Source organism: Phaethon aethereus (assembly GCF_964289735.1).
Source record: "Phaethon aethereus genome assembly, chromosome: 14".
NCBI lineage: Eukaryota > Metazoa > Chordata > Aves > Phaethontiformes > Phaethontidae > Phaethon > Phaethon aethereus.
In genome coordinates this window covers 14,640,084-14,661,498 of record NC_138590.1, presented here as the reverse complement: position 1 = coordinate 14,661,498, position 21,415 = coordinate 14,640,084, and the positions used below count along the sequence as shown (strand labels likewise).

General features: G+C 61.0%; 2 protein-coding genes across 2 annotated transcripts; one reads left to right on the top strand and one right to left on the bottom strand.

Annotated features, from left to right (window-relative positions):
* Window positions 1-218: 218 nt before the first annotated feature.
* CCDC69 (coiled-coil domain containing 69) lies at window positions 219-8,614 on the bottom strand. Its single transcript, XM_082006155.1, has 9 exons — window positions 7,988-8,614; window positions 2,939-3,008; window positions 2,362-2,513; window positions 2,104-2,179; window positions 1,857-1,930; window positions 1,522-1,623; window positions 1,019-1,138; window positions 676-773; window positions 219-464 (listed from the first exon to the last, which is right to left on the bottom strand). Exons 1-9 carry the CDS (start codon window positions 8,033-8,035, stop codon window positions 296-298), a joined length of 909 nt encoding a protein of 302 aa, XP_081862281.1. The 5' UTR covers window positions 8,036-8,614; the 3' UTR covers window positions 219-295.
* Window positions 8,615-12,381: 3,767 nt separating this feature from the next.
* GM2A (ganglioside GM2 activator) lies at window positions 12,382-16,840 on the top strand. The gene is made up of 4 exons (XM_082005987.1): window positions 12,382-13,197; window positions 15,254-15,406; window positions 16,265-16,447; window positions 16,568-16,840. Exons 1-4 carry the CDS (start codon window positions 13,087-13,089, stop codon window positions 16,721-16,723), a joined length of 603 nt encoding a protein of 200 aa, XP_081862113.1. The 5' UTR covers window positions 12,382-13,086; the 3' UTR covers window positions 16,724-16,840.
* The last annotated feature ends 4,575 nt before the right edge of the window (window positions 16,841-21,415 follow it).

Below are 21,415 nucleotides of genomic sequence, written 5' to 3'. Positions count from 1 at the left end.
CCCTTTTACCCTCAGAAAGGCTCCCACAGCCTCCCATCAGAGGAAGGGGTGCAGGGATGGCACAGCAGGGTGGCTAGGGACCCCCTGCAGCCCTGCAGGGGCTGGGGAAAGCCAGGCACAAGTGTCCTGTGAAATGCTCCATTGCCCCGGTCGGACGGGGTCACCCCGAGGGCTTGGCTGCCCCGAGGGCCTGCCCTGGCAGCAGGGGCACCTGTGAGAGCAGCCCTGGGCTCATGCACCCAGAGGAAAGCCCCGACAGTCCCCCCGGCAGCGCACAGTGCCGGTCGGCGGTGTGCTACGTGGCGATGAGGGGCACCTCGCCGGCAGCGATGGGGAAGGGGGAGCCGTCCCCCCCGTGGAGCACACGGTACAGCAGCTCCTCCTTCTCGTGGCGAGCCTGCTCCCGCAGCTGCGCCTCCTTCTCCAGTGCCCCGCGGGCGGCCAGGAGCTCCTCCGACAGCTGCCTGCGGGCAAACGGCATGCACTGCCGGAGCTGCCGGGCAAAGTGCCCACGAGCCCCCTCTGCTCCCTGCAAAGCACCTGGTGGCACCGCAGGCTGCGATGTATTCCCCCCACCACTGCCACCTCTCCCCCCATTGGACATGTCACCTGCAACTGCTGTCACCCTGCCACCGTGCCCCGGGGAGCCGGTGGGCATGCAGGACCAGCGCTTACCTCGCCATGACCAAGTGGTTCTGGGTGCGAACCCGCAGGTCCTCGTTCTCCTGCTGCAGGGTCTTCACCTTCTCTTCCAGCAGAAGGTTCCTCTCCGCCTGGAAGAGGGGTACAAGGGTGAGAAGGAAGCTGGAAAGCTCCTCCAACCCCCCGCCACCCCATCCTGGGGGGAAAGCTGGCTTGGTGGGAGTGCGGTGGCATTGCACCCACATCCCCTCCCTGCTCCGAGAGAGGAACCAGGCTCCATCCACCTCTGCTTCAGCTGCAATTTCTGGACAGGATTCAGGTGAGGAGAAGAGATGGAAAGAGGAAAGCCCACCTGCAACCCCCCCTTTGAACCCACCACAGTCTCCAGGTTCAGCAGCTTCTTGTCCAGGCCATGGATATGCTCGTTCTTCATCTCAATGACGAAGTGCAGGCTCTCCAGCTCCTGCTCCCAGAAGGGGCTGGGGCTCCCGTGCTCCTGTGGGGCACAGGGGGTGCAGCAGCCATGGTGGGGTGGGTGCTCAGGGTATCTGCCACGGTTCACCCCCCCATGCAGGACCCCAGCATACCAGCGCTCGCAGCTGGGACCCTTCATGGCTGGCGGTGGGTTTCTACCCGCAAGGTACCACGTTTCGCCCACCGCTTGTGTTCAAGGGACCTCAGCAGCCTGTGCACCTCCCAGGGACAGGGCTTTGCTTCCCCTTTCCGCTGTCCTGTGCTGCCCCCCACCCCAGTTCCAGCCCCTCCGCCCGCTCTCAGGGTCCATCAGAGAAGGACCCTTGGCTTCGGGCCAGCACCCCAGAGCAGGACCCCTCCCTGACAGCCTTCTGTGGAGGCCACCAGTCCTGTGTCTCCCTGTACCTGGATGTGTTTCTTGTAGTCTGTGCTCAAAAGCGACTCCTCTACCCGCTTCATCCTCTCCTGGAAGGACTTCAGCTGGGAATTCAGCGCTTGGATTGTCTCCTAGGGCAGCCGGGGAAGGAGCAGGATAGGAGGTGGCTGGGATTGCTTCCTGAGCAGAGGCACTGCTGAGCTACCGCATCCCGATAACCCCAGGGCTGGAGGAGCCTGTGTGGTCCCCGGGCACACCAGGGACTGAGGTGGCTGCTAAGGAGCTCAGGGCACCATGGCAGAGCCAGCAGATGGTCCTCAAGCCCCCCATGAGCACCCTCTCCCAGGGCTTTCCCCACAGGTACCTGTAAGGCCGCCTGCGACCTTTGGTGGGACTTGGCCAGCAGCAGCTTCTCCTGCTCATGTGCCCTCTGGAGCTCTGCAGGGCAGATACGACCTGAGCGTCACCGGCGTGGGGACACCGGGGCAGTGGGCCTGGCCCGAGTCCCACGACGCCATGGAGCGTGGGGCAGCGTCCCCACGGCCCCGCGCGAAGCCGGAGGAGCATCGGCAGCGCGGGTGAGCGGGCGGCGGGGCTGTCACGGCACACACCTTGCAGGGTCTCCATGTGCTCCCTCCTCAGCGCATCAAACTGCTCCTCCAGCTCCAGGTCTTTTCCCTTTTCCACCTGGGAAACAGGGAGATGACAAACCCCATGTGTCCGACCCGACGTAAGGGATACTCCATCCCTCCTCTGCCTCCCGTGACTCATTGCCAGACCCACATTGCTCCGCTGCCTGCAAAGTCCTGGCTGGCCACACGCTCCCTGCCCGGCCACGGCCCGCAGCGGCCCCCGCCATTTCGCCCCACCTGGATGTTAATGTCCTGGGCGATTCTTGTGGTGCCTGCCCGGCCGGCATCCCGCAGCCGCTTCTCCTCCTCCCGGCCTTGGAGGAGTCTCGAGCTCTCAGTCCGCTCCTCCCGCAGCGCCGCCTTCTCCTTCCCATCCTCAGGCAGCGGGGCTGCAACGCAAACGCGTCTGAAACAGCGCCGGCCGCATCCTGCTAACCGGGCTGCGTGGATGAGCCGGGCAGCCGACCTGCCAGCGCGGTGGCTTGGGTTCAGCCCCTCCATCCTCTCCCCGCTGGACAAATACCTCCCCCCTCCATCTCACTGGTGCAAATTAGCACTAATTGTGATGGCGCTGGCAGGCTCAGAGAGGACACAGCTCGTTAGGCCTCCTGCCCTAGGGACGACCCGCCTGCCTGAGGGGATGGGATGCCATCGTCTGTGGGATGCCATCATGGCTGCCCACCTGCACCAGCGCCGTGTGGAGGCTGCAGCCACCATCCCCATCCTCCCCGGCTGCCCTGAGGTCTGTCCTACTGCTTTCTTAACAGCACACTGAGAAAGCACAGCAGCGGGGAGACAGACATTTTCTTCTCACCGTTCTCTGCCTTCAAGGCCGTGAGCTCCCAGGAAGGCGGTCCCCGCTGCTGCTGGGCTTTTAGCTGTCTCTGCAGAGAGAGAGGGGGCTGGAGCAGGGGGGGACAGAGCGGGCCGGGGGCTGCAGGCAGAGCACACCCTGCAGCCAGGCACCCTGCGCCGAGCGTGCTTCAGCCCTGCTAAAACACAGGTGCTCGAGCAGTGGCGGTCCCTCGCCGACCCCCTGCCCTCTGCCAGCCCCGAGCACCCGTGGGTGCGCACACGCTGCCTGGCAGACAGCCCCGAGCTCGTGCCGTTTCCTTGTGTCCCGGCGGCTTCCCCACGTGGCATTGCCAGCCACCAGCATTGCCAGCCGCGGGCTGGCAAAGCCGGGGGATGCTCACAAACCCCCCAACATGGTGCTGGTGCAAAATAGGCTCCGGCAGCAAAACATCTGCCGGGGGGAGCAGGGCTCTGGCCATGCCGCTTCCTTGCCACCCTCCTCCTGCCCCGTCCCCGTGGCCCTGGGATGCTCAGGGTCAGCCCAGGCCCTGGCACCTTCTGCCGGTGCTTCACACAGCTGGACTTTGGCACAGCCCCTGCCAGAGCAGGAGTGAGAAATGAAAAATAACCATAAATCAGAGGCGATGCTGACCCCGTGCAGGGCTGGCAGCAGGCAAGGGCTGGCGGCGGCTCAAGCAATGACCTCAGGAGCGCAGGAATGTGCTGCTCGGTCCCGCGCGCTCCCGCACGCTCCCACTGCTGCCGTGCAGCTGATATAACCCAGAGCCGGGAGCTGCCTTCAGCAACACAGCTCTGCAGGAGGCCTTCCAGCCCTGCATGGGTTTAATTTAGTCACTTGGAGGCGGGGAAAAAAAAGGGATTGATATATTTTTATCGGTTGCTGAAAGATAGAAGCAAAGCTCGCCTGCTCTCACAGCTCGGCCTCCCTGGTGCGGGGCAAATCTTGACCCTGACACCCATCCCCGGGTCGTGCCTCTGGGCAGGGGTACGGATGCACCGTGGATGAGGCAATCCACCTCCAGACACATTGCTGCTCTGCAGCCCCCGTCAAAGCCACCCCTAAAAATACCGGTCCCTCATGAAACCCTCCCTGCTGCCCGTGGGGTGCTGGGGACCCTGCTGTGCCGGCTGCACCTCGGCTTGGCCCCATTGTCACAGCGGCGTGGCCAAATGCAGACCAGATTAGGGAGCCTGGCTTGGGAAAAAAGCAAGGCGAAGCGAACAGGCGCCCCCGCCTCCGCCTCCCCCTGCAGCCCCCCTTCTGAAGCTGGAGGGGAGCGCAGTTGCCAGAGCGAGCAGCAAAACTCTGAGCCTCTGGGAAGCCTCGGCTTATCTTCCCTTCTATGGCGTGAGCGGCCGCAGCGTTGAACGCGGCCCAGGCAGCGGGGTGAGGAGGCACCAGGCGGTCGGGATTTGCAGGGTCTGTTCTCGTTACCAACACGGCTCGCCCTGCTAAGGCGGGCTGACCCGGGATGCTGCCGAGCGCCGGCAGCCCTGCCTGCAAAGGGTCCCCAGCCTGTCCCCTGCACCCATCTCATGCTGATGTGCATCCCCCTGCTATTTGATTTGCGCCGTGTCTCGTGATGGGTTTTGGAGTCTGGTGGGAGGTGGATGGATGAGACACTCGGGGCTCTGCAAGCCTGGGGGCACCACGAGGACCTCAGAAGACCCCCCAGGTTTTACTGCGACAAAGCAAAGGCTGTGCAGGGGGGACCGTCCTGGCGTGGCGGGGTCACACAGGGTTTTGGGTGATCTGAGCCTTCTGGGAGTGGGATGCTGGTACCCTCTCCAGGAGCAACGCCCCAAACCTCACCTGCCCAAACCAAACCGCCTCTGCTGTGTGTGTCCCGCTGGCTGGCAAAGGCGATGCCCAAGGACAGAGAGCCCAGGGCCGGTCAGCCCTGGTCACCCCTATAGCATGGGCGATGTCCCCAGGGCACTTTCACCTCTCCCCCATGCCCCAAACCCAGCCGGATGTGGCATCAGAGCCCCTTGGCTGCTCAAGGAGATTTGAGACAACTACATTGAACTCAGAAATGGCTAAAGGGAGCAAGAGGTATGCCAGCATCAGCAGACAAATCTAAGTACCTGCCCTGAGGCTACGAGCGAGGCACCCTTCCTAGTCTAGGAGCAATTAAAATAGTGTCTGGAGCTAATTTTACTCCTAAGCACTCAATTGTCCTTTGGGATGAGAGCTCCACCGCCAAAGCCAGGGTGAAAAGCAAAATGTGGCTGAAAACTAAGTGAAATAGAGAGGCACCTTCCGCTGCCACTTCCAGAGCGGCACCTGCGCCTCTGTTATCGCCCGGCACATTTTGGAGAGCTAAAAGATGCTCCCGGTATCCGCCGTGCGCGAAAGGAGCGGGTTGGGAGCTGCTCCAGCTGGAACGGCTTTGGCCCAGGGAAGAAGCAGCCTGAAACGTCCCGCAGGTGCAGGCCATCGGCAGCGCTGCTTATCCTGTAAGGTCTCAGGAGGGAAACCTCTGCCCTCGGCTTGGAAGAGGCTTGTGCCAAAATATACCTTCTAGCTTTACAAAAAATACAACTATCCACGTTCTTAGAACTAAGTATTTCTAACAGTCTGGAGCAAAACTGTTTATGGATGGATTAATAGGGATTTCCAGCAGAACCTGAAGCACCTCGAAAGGTGCCAGTGGAGGGGAGCACCCGCACAGCGGCACGGTGCGGGCAGCTGGGTCGACTGCACTCTGCTTCAGCTTTTAGCATGAGGTGGGGTTTTGTACTGTATTTTTCTTCCTCTTTTCCTGTTTTACAAGTATGTTAAGCAATTAAACCATGCAACGTTACCGTTGGCGAACGAAATCACAAAGAGGCAGGAAACAAGCATTTAAATCCCGACTCTGCTCCTGGGGACGAGGTTTTGCTTTGTGGCTGTGGAGAAGGGGGCCGGGATTTGGCCCATGACCCTAAAACCTCCCCAGGACCTGCAGCAAATGATCAGTGCTGCCAGAGCAACGCTGGCACAGGTCCGTGGGACCTGTCTTCAACTCTGCTGCTGTTTTTCCTCCGGCGATGGTTGTGTTACAAGATGGCTATCACCTCTCAGATCTGTGCCACAGACTGTATGCAAACCCTTCACGCCGTTGACAGCCCCGAGTTTTGCATCCTGACCTTTCCCTGGCTCCTGCTGCTACATATAGTTCCTATATCTCAAAAATAAATTCAGCCCAGCCCTGGAAGGGGGCCAAGCCTCAGCCCTGATCTTTCGGAAAGGCTTCTTGGCCTCTCTCACGCCGGGAACGCGACTGAAGGGCGAGTGGCAACCGCGAGCGGCCAAGCGCAGTGGATGGACCCGGAGGGGAAGGGACCCCGGGGACGGTACCCGCAGCTCGGGGCCGGGCTCTGGCCGCAGCACCTGCGCCCGTGCCTCCTTATCGCCCTGCTGCCGGCAGACCGGTGACTGGGAGGACAAGGCTGCCAAGCCACCTCCCCCGGGCACGCAGCAGTGCCTGGTATGCCATCCGTCCACCGCACCCGGCCCGGCACAGGCTCCCCAAGGTCATCTCCAACCTGGGACCAGCCCCAAAAGCCTTCGCAGCCCCCAGCCCCATGATGTACGTCCTGGATCTGCCCAGGCTCACCCCTGGGGTTTGAGGGCTCCCCCCATCCCCAAGCAACCCCAAGGGACCAGCTCTGCAAGTCCACCCATCACCAGCGGGAGGGTAAAGGTCTCCACCCTGCCGTTTGGTACCCTGCACATGAGAACATGGGCAGGAGCAGGTCAATGCTTTTGAGGGGTTTTTTTTAACCCTTTTTCTTTACCCTTTTTTGGCATAAAGGGAATTTTCGGTGCTTTTGAGATTAACTTGCAGCTTAGTCACAGCAGCAGGGTTGTTTTATGGGGCACAAACCGCGGTGAGCAGCGCTGCGAGGCTGAGCAGAAGAGCTCGAGAGCGGGCAAGCACAGGAAGGGAGGTGTCTGTGGGCAAATGACCGACTGAAATTTCTGCATTTCGGTAAACATGTGGCTCTCAACACCTGGGGCCTCAAGGCTGCTGTTTCTCCCTGTCCCATGCCCATCCTTGCAAGCTCTCAGAATCACAAACCAGCCCAGAAGTGTCTGATCTTACGACACAGAGAAGAGTGGGGTTTTTTTCCATGATATGGAGAAGCAGCCAAGCCTGCAAGTGCTGTAAATAAAGACACTTGCTGGCTCCAGGGCTGTGCAAGCTTCCCCCCACACATCCCAGCAGCAGGTTGTGCTTTGGCTGCGTGGTCCCGGGTGGCCGAGCTCCCACAGCTACCTCTGCAAAGGGCCACCCATGTAGGGGGGCACGCAGGCAGCGCAGGGCCTTTTCTGGCTTTCCTCCTGCCCCTGCCACCTTCCCACAACCAACCGACACCACTACACACAGCACATCCGAGTTCACAAACAGCTCCCGAGGCCAATGGCGGGGCGCTCAGGCAGCATGAGCACGTCAAAAAATAATAGTAATTAGCAGCAGATAATTTCTAGACCTTAACACGCGGAAGAGCTCTTCAGTGCTGAGCAACGCACTGAGATCTGCTGGGGGCACAGAGCGTTCCCCTGCAGAAGTGTTGCTTTTGGCACAAGGAGGGACCCAGCACAAGGGAGGACCCAATTTTTGCGACAACGGAGGATGCTGTGGGAGGATGCCAGAGGTCTAGCTGGGGGAACCCATCCCTGTCCTATATGGCATCGTCACCCCAGATGCTGCACCCCCTTTGGTACCGGCTTCCCCGTGATGTGGGGGGCGAGCCCGGGGGGGTGCAGGAGGGTGCAGCAGGGCAGGTGGCTGCCAGCTCCCGCCGTGCCCAGTGCCGGTGGGGTCACACGCAGCCGGGAGGCAGCAGCCGCACTGCCCAGCCCCGCCGTTCCCCGGGGCGTGGGGGGAAACGACGACCCATGCCGGGTGCCCCCAGCACACCTCCTCCTCAGCAGGGCTCCACGCAAACCCCAGCCTCACCCGAACCCCAACTCCATGCAAATCCCGACCCCACGCACACTCGGTCCCACGCGAGCACCGACCCCACGCGAAACCCAGCAAGCCCCCGCAGCCGGTACCTTGCCGCCGGCGGGGCAGCAGCGCGGGGCGCTGCCGGTGCAGCCCATGGAGCCCCGTCCGGGAGCCCGCTCAGCCGCGGGGCGCGGGGCGCGGCATCCCCCGGCCGGGACGCGACGGGACGGGACGGGACGAGCCGCCCCAGCTGGGGCTGGCAGGCAGTAAAAAAAAATTATAAATAAATAAAAAAAAAGTTCCCGCAGCTGCTCGCAGGCAGCGCCGGGAGAGGGTGCTCTGCACCCCCGAGCCGCGGGCAGGGCCCCCGGCCGCAGCCTGCCCGCCCCCGGGGCTGGCCCGGGGCGCCCGGCGGGGCTGCTCCGGCCCTGGGGCCCTCTATCCGGAGGTGTCCCCGCCCTGGGCTCGGGATGCTTTGTCCCAAGGGGGGCAGCGGGACTCCTACGCCCCAGGAATGCTCTGTCCCTGGGGTGCTCTGCACTGGGGGTGCTCCTGGGTGGGGGGAAAGGGGAGCAGGACCCCTGCACCCGGGATGCTCCAAATTGGATGGGTGGAGCAGAACCCTCACACCGGGGCCGGGGCCCAGCCGGAGCAGGGCTGGCTTGTGGGGCTTGCCCACCAAGTTGAACCCACCCCAGGCCCCTGGGAGAAGGGATGTGAGGAGCAAAGGCAGGATCCGTCCCAGCTATTGCCTTCACCCTGTGAAGTTTCAGCTGGTGCTGGGGTAGTTGTGTGAAGGTGGTGGTTTTGGGGTGTTTTCTTCTGGCAGGAGCTCTGCTCTGGGGGTAGCTGTGCTGGCTGGAGGGGGCTTTTGGTGTGGTCCACACTGCTTGGGGGACTGAATCCTAGCAAGCCCCCTCCTGAGCATCCCAAACACCCTAAATGCTGGGCCTGGAGCCAGCAAGTCCTTTTCCATGAGGAAATCCTGCACTTTAGAAATGGGTCCCGAAGAGGTAGGGAAACACATGGGCTTGAAAGTGTTGTGTCTAAAAATTAATGGGAGAAAAGGGAGGTTCCTCCAAATGTCTTAGTTTTGCTGATTTTTTTAAATGCTGTGGAATAATAGACATTTCTAAATGAACATACATTTTCTGACCTGAAAAATCAACTGTTGCCACCCAGCACTCATGAAATAGGAGTGTTTCAACCTGGTCATGAGGCTGTCCCCATCTGGAAATGCTGCCAGTTTTTGTCAACAAGTTTCTATTCTGAAATTTTCCAAATATCCCCTGGGAGAAGTCCAAGCAGCCTGTGGCTCAGGGGCTGCCAGCACGCCGGCGTTTCGCCACTGCTCCAGCACTGCCTGCCCAGCCAGTGAGGGAGGGGAGGGGAGGTGTGTGGTCATCCCATCACATGTGACTTGAGGTGTTTTTTCTGCCCTGGTGACCCCAGGACTGGGGAAATTGTGAAACATCACTTGGCTAGGAGGGTGAGGAAGGTGAGAGGCAGGCCCATGGCTGCCCTGCATCTCCCAGTGACTGGTGGGACCAGTTGCCTGTGTCCTCTTGGGTAGGTGCTGCTTAACCTGGGTGAAGTTTCATGAGTCACAGCAGCTTCCTGGCATCAGCTCATGCCGCTCAGAAACCACTGAAAGCGTCTCTTTTCTTATCTGCCCCAGCACTTCTTACGTGGGGCAAGCCTCCTTCCGCCTGCGAGTACTTATTTGGGCCAAGTAGATGGTTTGCAGGATAAAAAACTCTGTGGACCGAGGTGCTGGTCTCCACCTCTCCAGGGTTAATTAAAAATCCTGGTCCAGACTTTGGAGACTGAAGGCATACAGGAGCAAGCACAAAAGCATATACTTATTTCCAGGTTGAATGTGCATTGCTAGGGCCGCAGCTGGGAGCAGAATCAGCTGTGTGGGCAGCTGACAAGGAGCCCGTCGTGCTGCCGTCATGTCTTGCTGGTGCACAAAGCTCCAGCAGCTTGCACATGTGCTGGTGATAATTTCTGGTTTTACTGGTGGGGCGCTGGGATGCCCCTGTGCCGCAAAGCGGGGCTCTGGGTAAGGGCTTCTCTCACTAACGGTGGAGAAAAAACACTGATTTGGCCACATCAGGCTGAGGCATCAAGCCAGCAAGGCAGAGCTGGGGCTTGGGGATGGGAGGTGCAGCGAGGCCGGCTCCAGCGCCCCGCTCCCCAGCCCTGCACCCCACATTGCCGCCCACGGGCTCTGTCCTGCGGTGCTCGCCACAGCAGCTACAGCCCTGCGCTTCTATAAATCACTAACTCTCGGAGAAGGGGCTGCACCAGATCACGTTGCTTCCTTCCTTCATGCGAGCGCATCCGCACGGCTGCCTGCCGGGGGCCCTGCCTGTGCTGTCCCCAAGGTCTCTTATTTTAGCTTGATTTTAGCAATTTCGCAGTTTCTCCAATCCTTCCTGTGCAGACTGCACAAGATGTGTCCCTGCTGGAGAGATCTCCCATCTCAGCCCTGCTCCATCCTCCTCTGCCCCAATACACTGATCATTTGCTTTCTTTCCAGGGCAGCACTTAACCAGCCATAAACTTTTCTGTCCAGCTGACTTCGAGCAAATCAGGGGCTTTCCACGGCATTGTAGGGGTGAGGTTCATGGTTCATCCCCCTCTCCCTAACCAGGAGCACCTGGGCACCCGGTGAGCATGTGGGGCTGGGGCTGCTGAAGACAGGGACCGTGGCAGTGAGGGGATTTCTGCTTGTGCAAAGACAGGAAAGCGGAGGTGGTGTGCGGCAGACCCAGCTGGGGCGGCTTCAGCTTGTTTTGAAGTTTGCCCTGACATCTTTTTCAGTGTTATCACGATCTCTCCTCAGGAACAACAGTGGCTGGAGAAGTCTTTTTGCTGGAAAAGCGAGCCTAGGAGGGTTTATCTCATGCTCAGCTGAATTGCCGTAAATGGGTTAACAGCTGGCCAAGTGTCGAGTTAATTTGTACCAATGGTCATTTAAAGTGTTTGTCAAAGCTTATGGATAAGAGAAGTATTTACGCAAGCTAAGTGTCTCAGCCCGCTCTCCAGTTCTGGCTGGTAAGGACTGGACAGGACGGGGTGGGTACAAGGTGGTGCCAGTGCCAGCGCATGGGATTTCCATTTGGGACCTGGCCCTGCATGGTCTGTGTGCAGGGTGGTCCTGTGAGCGCAGATGGGGTAATTAATTTTTTTTTTGTTTCCTTTCTTCTCAGAAACCCAGTTTGGAAAAAAAAAAGGGGGGGGGAAGATTTTGCTGGAAGGTTTTTGGGCGATGAGCTGGCTTGTGGAGATGAGTGGCAGGTCCCAGCAGAGCTGGGTGGCAGAGAGAGGGTGGTCTGTGGTTGCACCCCTTGGCCCTGCACATCATTTATGATCTGTTTGCTTTTGTACATGAGACCTAACAAAGTCATTAATGCTGTCATCCATCTGTGCTGGCTGTTCTTCTTCAATGCAAATTGAAGATGTTTAGCCAGATCTGCTGAGACCTCGTGACTCGAGCTTTGCATGGGTGAGATAGCTCAGAAAACTGTTTGAACTGCAGGGATCTTGCATGTGTTGGAGACCAAAAGAAGGTTGCAAACTCCTTTGGAGGGGATCAGGTCACACAGGCTTCTGGCTGTGATTTTAAGTCTTTTCTGCCCCTGCCTGTGTTTTTCCAAGCACAAAGATGTGAGTTAACCTGTCCTTGAAATCCTTTATTCTTTTCCCCCCGCCCCCAGCTGAATGAAGGGGGGAAGAATGGGAACGGGGGAGTGAAACCTTCACTCAGGCAGATTGTGAGAAGCAGGAAAGCACATGGTGCTGGGGGCTTGAGGCGAGGGGCTCTGTTCCCCTCCTTGCTCCAAACATGATGCTCCAGCCATGCCCGTGCCTCTCCCCACCCATCCCCATCACCCGCTGCTCTGGGGCCTCAAAGTGAAAACTAATCCCGGGGGATAACTTTCCACCCCACTCCTGGGTGGAACAGGGCTATTTATTCCTCACCCTTAAGCCTCTGCCGGGGATCCGCGATGCAGTTGTCGCTGCTGGCGCAGGGTGGGCAGCAGCACCCATCACAGCCCCTGCCTGTTCCCGTGCCCCGCCTGCACGCTCCCGGCTGGCCTCGCTGCTAAATAAGGATGAAAGGCTAAAAATAGAGCTAAGGCAGGGGTTTGGACAATCTGGGCAACCCTTCCCATGGCCGGGAGCAATACAGGGATGCTGGCCAGTGTTGGTTTGTGAGGGAGAGCCACACTGCCTGTGGGGAAGAGTCTTAACCGTGCCGCAGTGCGGGGGAATATCTGAGACCTGACACACTCATGTCCTGTGTGCTCCGTCCCTTCTGGCTTTCCATGGGGGAAACCACATCTGTTCACCAAAATATATGGGAAACCCCACACTCCTGTGCCATCTGTGATGGTGAGGTACTGTGGGGCCATTCCAGCATGGGAGGGGGGGATCGGGGCAGCTCTGGCTGGAAAATGGGCACCCAAAGGGGGAAGGCTGGAAGCGAGGGGTGTTGAATCTGGAATGGTGGATAGGTGGGTGGTGGGGTGCTGTGGCAAACAGCCCAGCTGGGGTCTGCCTGACCCCCGGCTGCCCCACCCCCCCGCAGCACACACGCCATCGGGTTCGGGTCTCAGGTGCTCTTTGCTCTCCAGCTGCCGCCTGCCCAGTGCTGAGCGTGGGGAGGGTGCGAGGGTCCCGGTCCGGAGTGGGTACCGGCCCCGAGGGGGTACCGACCCTTTGCACGCCCGCCTTGGCCAGCCAGAGCGGGGTGTGAGAAGAGACGCAGGCCTGGAGCGGGGGGCACGTGGGTCTCACCCACCGAACCTGGGTGGCGTGGGTGCACCTCGGCATCCCGCCGCGGCTCCCTCCGCTCCCCGTACGGGCAGAGGGCAGGCGCGGGGCGCCTGGGAAAGCTCTGCTTCCCGTCCCAGCATCCCTGCGACTCCAGTCCTGCGCTTGGCAGCAAAACCGGGGGGGGAGAGGAAAAAAAAAAAAAAAAGAGGAAGGGAAAACCTCTGGGCGTACCCACGGGAGGGAGGGTAGTCGGGAGATGGGCCGGGCACCGAGCTAACCCGGTGCCGTCCCAGCGCACAGGGCCTCCCAGCCCGGCTCGGGAAGGCGGTGGCCGCCCCGCGCCTTCCCTTCCTCGGCTCCTCTGTGCCCCCCCAGGCCGCCTCAGCTTGCCCCACGGCTCCTGCCGCGCTGCGGAGCGATGCTGGGAGTGGGGCTGGCGCTGGCGCTCTGCGCCCTGCAGCTCTGCCCGGCCGCGCTCGGCCGCTCGCAGCCGCGGGTGGAGCGGAGCGGCTCCCAGAGGCTCAGCAAGGTGAGAGGCTACAAACCCCGCACCCCGCTCCTCTGCGGGCGGGGGAGCGGGGCGAGGGGGCCGCCTGGGGGGCTGGGGGCTCGGCGGAGGGAGCAGCCCGAGTGGCGCAGGCAGGTAGGAGAGCTCTCGCCATGCTGCCGGGTTTTGCGAGAGATGAAAAGCGTTTTCTGTCCTCGAAGGACAAGTGCAAGGTCTGATTCTGGGAGCGTGTCGGCGGCTGGGCCGGCGGGGAGGAGGAGGGACCCCACAAACCCGAGTGCATCGGGGGAGCACGGCAGCAGGTTCGGTTCAGCCGCTGGGCAGGGGGGATTTCGGTTTGGACAAGCCGTTCTGCACCAAGAAGCCCAGCGGCCCCCGCTCTGGCGGCTGAGCTTTCCCCGCAGCCTCCCAGCACCTCTCGTCCCTCCTGTTCGTGAGCATTTTCCAGCTCGCCAGCTCGGGCTGCTGCCTCCTCGTTCCCACGCAGCGCTGGGCCTGGCTCATCAACACGCACTGATTAAGATACAGCTGATTAAGATGTGTGACTCTCACGTGGTGCGGAGGGGAATATCTCTGCTTATTTTCCAGGAAAGCTGATGTTGCCCCGGGGAAGGGGGAGCCAGTTTGGAAGGCTGGAGGGGACTCAGCGGGGCAGCAGGAGGGTCTACAGCACAGCTGTATGCAGCTGATGCTTAGCTCCCACGGAACCTCTTTGCCTGCAGACCCTCGGGCGAGGGGCTCCCAGCTCTTGCTAAATGTCGGGGCGCAGCCTGCCCCTTGCCCCGGCTTGCCCTGAGCCCTGTGTCATGCCCCACTCCTGACAGGCAAGTGGGATGGCGGGATGGGCCACTGGCCTGCGTGGGCAGCGGTGCCCGCTGGGGCACCAGGTAATACAGCCTCCACCGGTTCTGCGGCTGCTGAGCAGGCAGGGAGAGCCCCACGGCGCAGGGACACGGGCTGCCCCGGCTAAACCTGCTCGGAGTGCGCAGCCCAGGTGTCCTCCCGCCTCCCTGCTGGGAAAAGACCTGCAATTAGGCTGGAGCCTGCTCGGGGAGGGAGCTGGGGCTGGGTTCTTGCCACCAGTTCGCAGCAGGCTCTGGAGTGGCTGTTGCAGGTGACTGCTGCCATGCCTCCCGCCTTTGAACTTGGGTTATGGGAGCACAGGGCTCTGGTGCTGTTTGCCAGCCCGTGGCTTTGCTGGCAGTGGCCGGGGAGGCTGGTGGGGCTTGGAAGAAACAGAGGAAATCTCCCAGCATGGCTCCTGGCCCAGCTGGGACACATGAGTGATGTCTCCCTGTTGAGGTGGTGTCCTGTCTGTGTGGATTTTCATTATCTCATGGGATAGTGCTGCTTCCCTGGCTCATTTGGACTGAACCAGCTCAGGATCAGGCCCCTGGGGTGTATCAGGCAGGGGATGAGTGTGGCTCATCTGCCCCCTGAGCATGAGTGGAGACGGAAATGTTAAGCCATGTTTAAAATGCGATGCATGAGTGTGATTCCCACTCTTGCATGGGACCAGGTGGCCGGAGCCAGCAGATGAGGGCTCACAACAGCCAGGCTGGTCCTGGCTGAGCCAGGAGGCTGTGCTGGCCCTGCAGCCCCTTCCCAGGGTACAGCATCCCCCCGACCAGCACAGCCACCGCCACCCTGCCCCGGTCCCCGCTTGCTCTCTTGCCTTTGCTGTCAAAAACCTTGCTTGGTGCTGTTGGCGCTGGCGTGAAGGATGCTTCTCGCCTTGTTTGCATGCAAAGTGTTTGGAGGCTGAGCTGAGACCTGTTTGGAAATCGCAGTCTGGGAACCCGCTTTGGGTGAGAAGGACCTGAAAGGGGGTTGTGGCAATTGCTGCCCGATGGAGAGTTTCTGCAATGCCTTCAGGCTTGGAGAGTTGAGAGTGCAAGAAATGCAGAGGGAAATATTTATTTGGCGTTTGAGGTGGGGCTGAAGGTCATTTTCTGGCTGTTTTTGTGAGCAGATGTGTGTGTGAGGGGATTTGGGGGTCCAGCGCTGGGGAAACCTCCTGCAAACCCAGGGCAAGGCTCGCCCTGGCTCTAACTCCTCCCGTCCCTCGGTGCCACAGGTTGGTGGCTTTGCCTGGGAGAACTGCGGTGACGGGAGGGACCCCGTGGTGCTGCAGAGCCTCTCTGTGGCGCCCGACCCCATCGCCATCCCGGGGAGCCTGCGCATCAGTGCGGCTGTCAGCAGCAGCAAGGCCATGGCCTCCCCTCTGAAGGTACGTGCTGGAGATGCTTTCACAGGATGAGGGAGGGCAGAGCTTCCCGAAACCACCGGCAGCTGGGAAATGCCCAGCAGTGGGTACAGGAATGAGCAGCCCTTGGGGGAATGAGGCACGGAGCGGTGCAGCTGAGTGCACCAGGCTCCGTAAGCCAAAACAGCGCAATGGGCATGGGGAGACCCGCGGTGGGAGCGGGCAGCCTGGTGGGAAGCTCCCAACCTTGTCCCAGTGAGAGAAACCACCTGAGCTGTGTTGTGTCCTGGGGATGTAATGACTCAGGGAGGGAAACGAAACCCCAGGTGCCCCGGGTGCTCCCGGCGGTCACTGCAGCACTCGTTTTTCAGCAGCCAGACCCCGCTGCTCCCTCCAGGGATGTGCTGTGGCACTGCTGCGGGGGCTGGCCCAGCTGCTGTGCACTGCCTTTTGGGGACTTTTTGGAATGAGACTGAACACGTCTCTCTGCCCAAGGTGCATGGGCTGTCTTGAGCAATGCCATGGTGCCTGTTTGGGGCTGGGGCTGCAGGGAGTGTGCCGGGGGAGCGTGAAGGCAGAGCTGTGGGGTGGGAGCTGCTGGGCGGTTTTGGGACAGGGCACCTAGGAGAGGGGAAGGGGCAAGTGTGTGGGGTGCTGGGAGGCATTTGCTCAAGGGGTGAAGCTGAGGTTGGAGGAAAAGAAACCTGAAGGCAGAGAGGAACCAAAAGCAGGAGGGGGAGGCGGGAGTGTGTGTGGTGGACACGCCAAAGAATTGCATGAGTGGGAGCTGAGGGAGATGGCTTGTGGGGGGAGAATGGGACAGGCTGGAGGAGCTGTGGGTGCCTGTGTGGGCTGTACCAGTGCTGAATATCTTCCTTCCAGGCGGTGCTGGTGGTGGAGAAGGCACTGGGCGACCTCTGGATCCAGCTGCCCTGCATCGACCAGCTGGGCAGCTGCACCTACAACGATGTCTGCACCATCCTTGACAACCTCATCCCGCCCGGCACGACCTGCCCAGAGCCCCTGCTCACCTACGGCATCCCTTGCCACTGCCCCTTCAAAGCGGTATGCCTGACACCCATGGCCGGTGCGATGCCGGTAGCACTGTTGGGTACCACCGTGCCCTTCGGCGGGGCACTGGGGAGTTCGGCTGGCGTCTTGTCTACATGTCTCCTCTCTCTGCAGGGCTCCTACTCCCTGCCGGCCAGCGACTTTGTCCTGCCTGACGTGGAGCTGCCTTCCTGGATGACCAATGGCAACTACCGTGTCCGGGCAGCTGTCAGCAATGGTGGGGAGGAACTTGCCTGTGTCAAGCTGGCCTTCTCCCTGCAGTCCCAGTGAGGGGCAGGGGACCATCCCTTTTCTACCCACCGCCTTGGTTCCCTGTCCCTTCCCATCCAGTTGTACCCCATCCTGTCCCAAGCTGTCCCTGCAAGGTGCATCCTTCCCACTGCCAGGAGGAAGCAGCCCCCATACCCCTACTCAGTGTCCCCCTCCCCTGATACACAAAGAAAGGCCCCTCTGGCTGTCCCAGTGTCCCCACCCCTATCACCAGGGTGTCCCCTGTCCCAGACAGGGTGGCCTGGCTGTGGAGCTAACCCCAGCCTTTCAGTGTTACCTGGGGGTAGTTATTTTTTACCCAGTTTCTCTTTTTCTTTTTTCTTAATCCCATCAGGGGGATTTTAGACAAAAACATTCCAGGGAAAAGCAATATTTCTTGGAGCAGTCCATGGGGAGGAGGGTGTGTTTGGGAGTGCTGGGGGCAGGCTGGAGGGATGCAGAATTAGCTGCAGAGGGTGTCCCTGCTTGCCCCCACCACCTGTGGCTGGAGCACAGGGCTGTTTTGCAGAAGTGTCTCCAAAGTGGCCACAGGAGCCCTGTCCAGCCCGTGGCAGCTCTAGGTCTGCCTTTGGCGCATCCCTGTCCTGCATGTGAGACCAGCTCGGCAGCATGAGGCCCCGGTGAAGGCACCTCCCCATGTTCTTCCTGCAGCAAACATCACAAGCACAACAGGACTGAAACTGCCTAAACCCCCAAAGGATGTTCTCACTTACAAGGGACCAAGCAGCTGGTGCTGCTCTCAGCAGCAGGAAAGGTGGCTGGACACCGGCTGTGCTCGCTCTGGGGACTCATGCCTGTGACAGGCAGCTGGGGCACAGCCTGGCCGAGGACAAGTCATTTTGCCACTGGGACTGAAACCAGGCAGGACGCTGCACTGGGACCATCCTTCCCATGCATCGGCAGAAGCACCCCCACAACACGGAGCAGCATCCCAGCTGTGGGATGAACTGGGAGATGACCATGAAGACCAGCAACCTGGGTCCTACTTGGGGGCCCTGCAGCCCATCTCCTGGTTGTCGCTGGGGGCCAAGGCGTGGGCAGGCAGCATCCTTCCTTGATCATGTGTGTGACATCACCTACCTATGCCAGGTCATGGCTGGACCCACCAGCCACCCGCATCCCTTGCTCCCTTGCCATCCCTGCCAGCTCGCATTATTTAGCCCGTCTGTAGGGCTAGTCTTCCTCCAAGCACTTTAGATGCCTTAACTACTGCCGGGCTGCCCTGGCAGGAGGTCCTCTGCCACGCAGACGTGCTCCCACTGCCGTTCTGTGCTCTCGACTCGCTCTGTTTCACCCTGCTTTTGCGTCCGACCCGGATTTGTTTTGCCTGGACAAGCGCTAACCCTCTGACCCCGTTCCTTGCTGCTGCGCAGTGCCTGTGCAAAGGCCACATCCTCCTTTCGGCCACATACTGCAGGTTCTTAATAAAGCTTTTTACCAGGAAGTGGAGCTGGTGCCTCTTGGTGCTGGGGGTGACCTGGGGGTGACATTTGTTTCCTTTGAAACAGTGAGGACGTGGTTTTGAGCTTGGGGGAAGTGAAAGTGGTGTTGGGGCTTGGGTGGGGGCTATGGTGGAGGATGCTGTGGCCAGAAGAGCTGAGTGTGAGCAGCCCCAAGGCCGGCTCCTGTGCAAGGCGCACAGCGGGGATCTGCGGGCGCTGCTTTCTGATACAGGGACGTGGTCCCCCGCCCCTGGGGGCACAGCCCACAGTGGGGGTCTCTGGGGGTGTTGCTTGTTCCAGCGACCATCTATCTTCCTGGCACCTGCTGGCCTGCCTCGCTCTGCAGGCCTTGCCCGAGGAATAGCCCCGTTACTCCACGCGTGGAGGGGTTCAGGGCTCGGCCATGCCCGCATTTGCCTCACTCGTGGCAGCGGGACCGCGCCCCCCGCCGCGCCCGCCAGGCGGCGCCGCAGTGCTCCACCGCGCCCCGCCCCTCCGTCTGCCTCGCCCGCCCCACTGCACCTGGCCACGCCCCGCGCCTTCACCGCTCTCCGTGCGCAGGCGCGGGCCCCGCGGTCAGCTGAGCCGGTTATCACGTGACGGCGCGGCCGAGGGAGCGGGCCCGGCGGGGCCGCGCGGGGCGGCGGCGAGGTGCGGGGCCGGGGGTGCCGGGGTCCGGGGGCCTGGCGGCCCGCAGGGGTGCGGGAGGGGGAGGTTGTCAGCCGGCTGGGGGCATGCGGGAGTGCTCAAGGGTACACGGGGCTGCCGGCAGCCTGTGGCGTGCCCAGGGATGCGGGGGGAGCCGGCAGCCCGCATGGGTGCGCGGGGTTCCGCGGGTGCTGACAGCCTGCGTGGGCGCTCAGGGGTGCGGGTGCGAGCTGGCAGCCCGCGTGGATGCTCAGGGGAGCTTGGGCGCGCTGACAGCTGTCCAGGGGGTCACTGGCAGCCCGTATATGTGGCCGGGTGTGTAGGGGGATGCTCAGAGTCTGGGGGTGCTGTGCAGTGTGGGGGGAATGTAAGGGGGCATAACCCCCCGCAGTGTGCACCAGGGTGTGACGTGCTGGTAAGGGTGTGGGGTGCTGTGTGGCACTGCAGGGAGGGTGAGCTGGAGGGCGCAGGGAGCCCCGTGCTCTGTGGGGTGCTGCTGTGCTGCTGTGTGGGGGCTCAGGGTGGAAGGGGAGTGGGGCAGCACAGCGTGGCTGGGGCAGGAGCTGTGGGGACTGGGGCGGTTTGTGCTGAGCAGCCTCCTTGTGGGGAGGACCAGGCCATGCTGCAGAGTTCTGGAAAGGTGAGTCTGGGGGTGACTCTGGGGCTGTGGAGCACCAGGGAACACAGGGCGGAGAGGGGCGATGCTGTGGGGATGCAGCGGGTGCGGCTGTCCTGTCTGGGAGGTGTCGTGCCGGTGTGGGCACGGCGGCCCCGGGAAGGGGCTTGGCCGCAGCCTCCCTGTGGGCAGGGGAGTGGGGATGGCAGTGCTGGCTCTCCCTTGTGTCACGCTGAGATGGGTTACAAGCAGCACTTTGGAAATAAAGGATTCAACATGCATGATGGGAAGCGGCGGTGAGTTTTGCTGTGCGGCTCGCTTTTCTGGAAGATTTCCTGTTATCTGTTCTGCACGCAGCCCCTGCTCAGCTGGGGAGAGCTGTCAGCATCAGCAGTAAGTTGCATCCTGCTTTTGACTTCTGGTGTGGGGTTGTCACTGTAAGGGACAAATTGCTGTCACCCCCCCGCAGCTTTGCTCACCACGATGAAATTGCTCATATGCATGGGGTGGGGAAATGTACATGAAAGTGGCCAAGGAATCCGGTTTAAAATGGTAACCGAATGTGGCTGTTCCCATCTTTGCTTTTTGTAGTGAAGAGGAAATGATGTAGTGGGGTTTTGCTTCAGTTTGAAATATTCATTGTGTGGATGAGACAAGTTTTGCAGCTTCTTCTTGTTGATCGCGGGGGAGCTGAGTGCTCGCTCCCTGCTGCTATGCAACCTTTAATCCAGGCGCAGAGAAGGCAAGTCACGATGAACGCGTTTCCCTGGCTCTTCAAAGCAAAAAGCAGTCAGGCCTGCTTGGGGGTGGGGGGCGGGAAATCACAGGGAACGATCAGGCAGACTCATGTAATCGTGTGGTGTTTTATCCGGACATCGCTGTTGGGTACTCCAGATAGCATGCAGGCCATCTTTGGGGAGGGGTATCCATGCCTGACCCAACCCTGGCACCCTCTCTGCCCGCTGTCCTTGCCCACAAGCAGCCCTTGGTGCTTGGCAAAACCTCCTGAGTCTCTCCTCTGCCTCTCGGGCCCGTCACCGATGACAAATGGCTTCTAACGCTTTCCTTGTGTAAACTAGTGCTGCCGCTCTTCCCAGTCCCCGCCGCCTCGCCACTTCGCCCTGCCCGCGGCAGAGCCGGTTCAGGGCATGATTACGTGGCCCGGCTGCGAGGGAGGAGGCTGGGCAGGGGCGATGCATGTGCTGCCTTCAGCTCCGGAGTGCCGGCCTGCCAGCTGGGCTCACCGCTGCTCTGGAGGCTGGTATTGTGCCGGACGGACCGGCCCTGCTTTCCGCTGCCGGTGTTGCCTGGTGCTGGAGAAGATAAAGCAGTGTCGTTGTGGCCTGGGTAACTGCTCTGGAGCAGCTGGGACCCGGAGCAGGTGTCCGGAGTCGAGCCAAGTCCCTCGCTCCCTGCTCCCCCGCTGGTCGTGAGGCTGGACCCTCCCAGCGATTGCAGCTCTTGGCTTGTTTTTGCAGGTAGCAGCCAGGTTTGCAGAGAGCAGTGCTGGGGGGCAATGCTGGGGCCTCTGGGGATGGAGCAGGACCTGAGCAGCCTGGGCTGAGCTTTCCCTGCACAGCCAGACGTTTAGGTCCGTGCTGGGGCCGCATCCTGCGGACGCTTGCGTGGCCCGGCGGGTGCCCCAGGAGTCCTCTGGCAGGAAACGAGCTTGTTTGCGGTAGCGATATTTCTCTGCTGCTTCCGCTCAGCCCCGTCCTGGCTCCTCACCAGCACCGGGGATGGGATGGTGAGGACCGGGACTGCTGGGGCATGACACCCCAGAGGAGCCGTGGGGCAGGGACCAAATTGCCAGGCTGTGTGGCAGGAGCCTGACAGGTAATGTTCTTGCCTCTGGTGCTCCTTGCCGGCAGGTGCTCGGGGTGCTGGGTGCAGCTGGGGGGCTGGAGGAAGCCAAAGCTTTTTTTGGGAGGGGAGTAACAGGCTGTGCAGAAGCAGTGGGAGCTCTTCAGGGCACGTGTGGGAATT